This window comes from Branchiostoma floridae, unplaced genomic scaffold, assembly GCF_000003815.2.
Source record: "Branchiostoma floridae strain S238N-H82 unplaced genomic scaffold, Bfl_VNyyK Sc7u5tJ_1576, whole genome shotgun sequence".
Taxonomy (NCBI): Eukaryota; Metazoa; Chordata; class Leptocardii; order Amphioxiformes; family Branchiostomatidae; genus Branchiostoma; species Branchiostoma floridae.
Window position 1 is genome coordinate 65,990 of NW_023365771.1, and position 5,805 is coordinate 71,794.

The window sequence follows — 5,805 nt, forward strand, 5'->3', positions numbered from 1 at the left end:
TAACTTTGATACTTAGACGATAGCTGTAAACGTAATGTGAAAGAGTGTTGACTACAATACAGAAAAAACGGATGCAAACGGTGTTCTTAATTGACAAAAATTGTATCCCATTTATTCCAACGACTACAGATGGTCATTACAAAGAAAAGTATAAAAGTTATGTATCGTCTAACATGTACTTGCGGTTAAACACTACGGATGATCATTACAGGAAACCATTGTTATAAATATTGGGCAGTGCTGCCCCTGAATGTGGTTAGTCGTTTACAAAAAGAACAAAATGTTTTATGTGCCGCCTTGACCGGAACACCACAGCCTAAGTCTCAAGCAGACATAACATGTCGGGCTTATTTTGAGCGTATTTTGTGGTGATTTCTAAACCTTTGTTGATTTTGTTTTACAGATAATCCCAAGGCCGCAGAGATGTAATTTTCAAGGTTGAATAATAAATATAAAGGTTTGATAAAGAATATGCTTGTCATCACCACCGCATCTATAGATAGACACCCTCTCTCCATTGGGATCGCTGTCAGAACTTCCTACAAAATAACATCAATATAACATTCATTACGAGCGTACAAGAAAGTCTTATTTACCTACCTTCTCAATCCACCACCTTTTTCGTGTTTGTCATGGATGTGGATGATAGTGTAACTACAAATAATGATTTTCAATCAGAATTCAATTGCAAGTGAGAAAATAAAAACATACATTTACAAACAGTGAGCCTAATCCATTGTAAGATTCAGCCAATCAGGTTTGTTAGGCCAGGGGCACCCTGTAGGTAAAGGTGGTATCTCACTGCACTTGGGGCACCAGTACGGCACTGCGGGGTTCTTTCACTGCGGCACTGTTGTATAGTCTTGTATTATTTTCGCCGTTTTTTAATGATACAGATATTGCATAATACGTAAAGGTACGACGTAGAAGACAACAAAACGCACAAAACGTATGAAAATTCGTTCTTTATCTCTTAAATTCGTTGAATAATCTTTCGAACCCCGCAGTGCCGCACTGGTGCCTATAAGTGATTCTAACTTTATGACATATACAAGAAGGGAACCAGCGCGTTCGCTTGGAGTAGGGAGGGAGTTTTGCTGCATGGGTTAAGCTAAGGGCACAACCCGCCGTACGTGCAATTTGTTCGTGCGTTTTTTGGGGTGGCCACGTCCGCCACGTATTTCTGAAAACGCGGGGAACGACTGGCAAGAGCAGGGAGGGAGCACGTCAACGCACGGGACACAAAGTTTTGCCTGCACTTAAAGTTCTACGGCGTGTCTGCGTGCTCCAAAATCCGTTGGATTCCCCACGAGTTCGTACGGAGGCAGTACTTACCACGGATCCCAAAAGATTGCCCACGTTTTGGCACGTAGACAGCACGTTTCTGCACGCACGGCAGATTGTGCCCTACTTTCTTCTTGTTTGCTCTATTGCTTTGTAAAGTTGATCATGTCTTTTTGTGTAAACCTGCTTATGCAGCTTCTTTTTGTAAATTGTAATGTTTGTTTTTTGGAAATTGTATGCTTGCTGTAACTAGTGTAAGACTGTTTTGTATCCTACTTATTTGTGTAATTTTTGTCTTTAATACTGATGTGATGATCATGTTTGTGTATTTTTTTTATGTTTTCAGCTTTTGACGTTTGCTTCTTGTGTTTATTGTTCTAATGTTAAGTTTTTTTTTGTAAGCCTAATGTTGTATTTGTAAACATTGCAATGTTTGTGTGAGTTTGTTAGTGCTAAGATAGTGGTATACTTGATATGTTTATATTTGTGATTCCTTTTGAATCTTCAGATTTTTTTTTTAATGCAAATGGAATGCTTGAGTAATATTCATGTAAATTTGTGATATGTGTAAAATTGAAACCAGGGAAGGAAAACCCTGCACAGAAACCCAGGGATGACACCCCTGCACAGAAGTCCTAGGGAAGAAACCCTAGCACAAAAAATCCAGGGGGGATAAAACACCCCTGTAAAAAAAGTCCTAGGGAGCAAACCCTAGCCAAAAAAAGCCAGTGGGAATGGCCCCTGCAACAATATGTAAATGTGTTATAGTATGATAGTATTGCATATGTCTAGATGACTGAGTAAAGGTAGACTAGTGTGTAAAATGGTAAGGTAATGCTAGTTCAAATATTCTATAATGATCGACTTTAGTTCTGTATATTTAGTCGTATGTTCTATAGTGATTAAGTGATTATCTTTGAATGTTCTGTACTTTAGATTTATGACTTGTGAATAAAAAGTGAAAAAAAAAAAAAAAAAAAAAAAAGATTGTGCCCTTAGCTTAACAGCCTGTTCTTTTACATCTCTTCACTCGTCCCTGGACCGTACCTGAGGTTTTATGCGTACAGATCAAGGATTTACGAAGCCAAAAGAGCTAATTATGGTACCATATATGTACGTACCACCAAAGCTGTCGACTACACAGCTTCAGTCGTCACTGAGTGGCCTCGCGATAGTCACGGCCACGCCCACGGCGACGCCCACGGTGATCTCCACGGCCACCGCCACGGGAACCACCGCCACGGCCACGGTCTCTCTGCAAATAAAATGTACATTACGTCGGTCCTGACCCACCTTTTTACACATTGAAAATGTATTTGCATAGAAAGCATTTAGAAGAAACACTAACAATTAATAAGATACGCCAAAAAGCGCTAGCAGTTACTCAAGCAACTGGATATTACATATGTGGGAAACGGTCAGACATTTCGGACAACATCCGATATCTTTCGTTAATGACACTGGAGAGATCTGTTGGAGAGCAATTTTTTTTTCATATCCTACCTATGAATTAAAGTAAGAAAAAGTACTCACAGGCCTCCTGTGAGGAGCATAACGGTCCTCAACCACATTGCCACCTGAAACGAAAAGTGGGAGTAGCTGTCAGAGAAGCCCAAGGCAGAAAACAGTACGATCGGCTTACACCCAACATCTGCTTAGAAATAACAGAGTGGGCATAGTGGATAATGGCCTTTTCCTGGCTACTACATAATAGAATGATCGCGTGGCTTAATCGGCAGCGCGTTGGGCTCAGGCCCAAGAGGCATAGGGCCTAGGGCATGACGTACCCGCTATACACGAGTCAGGGGTCAATCCGCTTACACATTTACCTGTGAACCAGATATAGACGAGCCCTACCGTCTGGACCAGTCACGTTCCGATCCTCTTGATCTCTCGACACTACTATTTTGCTGCCATCCAGCAGATGTGGACTGCTGGCCATGACGGTTTCCACTATGGCCTTGCTCCTGAATGTAATGGACCCAAACCCACCGCACTTCTGTGTGAAGGGATCAATGCTGACGAAAACATCCTCGATTTCCCCGTATTTCCCAAAGTGCTCTTTGAGGTTGTCCTCGTTGATGTTTTCACTGAGATTGTCGAGAAGCAGCTTACGCTCGTCGCCAAGGTCTGAATACTAAAAAAAAGGCAATACAAAAGTCATCAGTTCCTGTACAAGATTTAGTGTAGAAATGAATTGTCAGGGTCTGACAAAGAGCACCTTGTCAAACCATGATTCGTCATGTAAGCCAGAGAAGACAGAAGATTTACAAACTTAAAATCACCTTTTCGTCGCCATCCCCGAAACCGTCACCCCCTCCAGATCCGACGCTTGGATCCGGGCGTCCGCTGCCTCCTCCTCTCCCGAAGCCGCCTCCCATTCCGTTGCCATCTCCCGGGCCGACGGTTGGATACGGGCGCCCGAAGCCGCCTCCTATTCCGCGGCCATCCCCGAATCCGTCGCCACCTCCCGATCCGCTAGAGGCCTGGACCAGTAGCACAAACATATAAATCCGTCAAGCAACATTTACATGGACAAAGTACTGAAGCATACACCATTTAGATTACATCATACACTATGATTGGTCATGTAAATTGGAATGATTGACTAGTGGAGTTACCGACAGCGTACCAGAGAAGACAGAAGATTTACAAACTTATATAATCACCTTTTCGTCGCCATCCCCGTATCCGTCGTCACCTCCCGGTCCGACGTTCGGATCCGGGCGTAGTATTCCACCAAAGACATCTTCTGGTCCGCTCGGATGCGGGGGTCGGATTCTACCATCTCTTCCGTGGACACCCACCAAGCTCGGGATGCCACCTCCCAGTACGAAGTCACCTTCTATTCCGCGGTCACCTCCTGGTCCCCTAGGGTTCTGGACCAGTAGCACAAACATACAAATCCTTTAACACCCCTGTCACATTATACACGATCTTCGGGCGTATCGGATGGAAGATCGGCCATATTTAAGATCGACAAAGGGTTGCGCGTATTTTTCACCTGAAAACCGTCCCTGTCACATATAAGCCATACTTTGTACCTTGTACAATTGTTGTGCAATAAAGTTATTATTATAAGCAAGGCTCAGGCGATTGCCGGAAACTCATTGATGATGACATATTCAACTAAATATCCCAGAAGAGGTCCGACTCACTCACTCATCAAATCTTCAATTCATGTATATCACGTCGGTCTTGATCCGATTGGCCCCTTTTTTACTACATTAAATGTAGTGCGCATAGAGAGTGTTTGGGAGAAATGTTTGCCAAGAAGGAGACATCAGAGCGTCTTACTTAATCTTGTCTCATTAATTCCGATTGAGACACAATGATTACATATTGGACTACTTTGTGTTATAGTCAGAATACCAGCAGTTCATGAAGACATTTCATTTTTCCATACACATCACTGATTCCTTACTAAAACCCAAGAACAAAACTGCCAGCTTACGTATTATGTATAAACAGAATGGACAATGTGTGCAGAGACAAAAATACAGAAAAAATAGCCTTCACACCCTTCATGTAGACAGACTATACAATTCAAGCACATAGATTTCACATCATTTCAATAAATCTGACAATTCAACTTCACTACATACCCAACAGTGATATATGAGACTAGTACATGTACGGTATATATGGAAATATATATAACTGTGAAAACACAAATACATAGACCAAACCTCCCTGCTTTAGACCCTGGTCTCGGAACAATACTTGCAATGTTCTTGGACCTTTCTAACGTTTCGAGTCCTGCTTTGCAATGTGAATCTCTATTATTGTTATTGTTGAAATGCTTTTAGACAAAAACAATAAAGGAATCTGTACAAGGATAATTGGTGAATGCAAATGGCAGCTGCGTGTACAAACTAGCTTTATTTACCTTTCTAGTCAGTATAGTCGCTGATACCAAATTAAACCATAGGCGGTAGGCCAAGGAATTGTTGTCGGATCTCCATGCTTTGATACTGCCTGGATGATGTTACGAGTGTGGCTCTAAATGAAGTACATGTACTCGGGATCACCCGAGCGGGTGCCGAACGTCGGCGAGTTCCGAGCGAAGGCACCCGAAGATCGCCGAAGGTCGCCGAAGGCGACCAGCACTAGAAGGTCGAAGGAGGGTTAGCTCTGCTCTAAGGGTGACCGGAAGGGCTGACGGGGGCCTTTTATGAGCGCAGCGGGGTACCATTATCTGGTGGATCGGTGCCTTTGAATTGGATTGAGTGCCAGTTTCGTTGATTGTGGCACTGTATTTCACGTTGATTGTGTACTGTATTTCCTCTTTGTTGCAAAACAACAACAACAACAATTCCGAGGCCTATTGCCCATGATTAAACACGACGTACTGCACATTAAGATGGGTATAAAGAAACCGCCTTAAATTACGGTTCCTCCATCGATAGATCAAATATACTAGTACGAAAAAGTACTCACACTCATGTTTCCCGTGTCAGCCGTAAAAGCGTGGATGGTTCTTACTGCCGGTTATTTCAGACGTAGTACCTGAAGCAAAAA

At 42.8% G+C, this 5,805-nt stretch overlaps 1 protein-coding gene across 1 annotated transcript; it reads right to left on the minus strand.

Annotated features, from left to right (window-relative positions):
• Positions 1-41: 41 nt before the first annotated feature.
• On the minus strand, positions 42-3,791 carry LOC118408344 (RNA-binding protein 3-like). The gene is made up of 5 exons (XM_035809038.1): positions 3,570-3,791; positions 3,142-3,421; positions 2,818-2,861; positions 2,406-2,539; positions 42-539 (listed from the first exon to the last, which is right to left on the minus strand). The coding sequence occupies exons 1-4, from the start codon at positions 3,789-3,791 to the stop codon at positions 2,438-2,440; spliced, it is 648 nt and encodes a 215-aa protein (XP_035664931.1). The 3' UTR covers positions 42-539; positions 2,406-2,437.
• Positions 3,792-5,805: the final 2,014 nt, after the last annotated feature.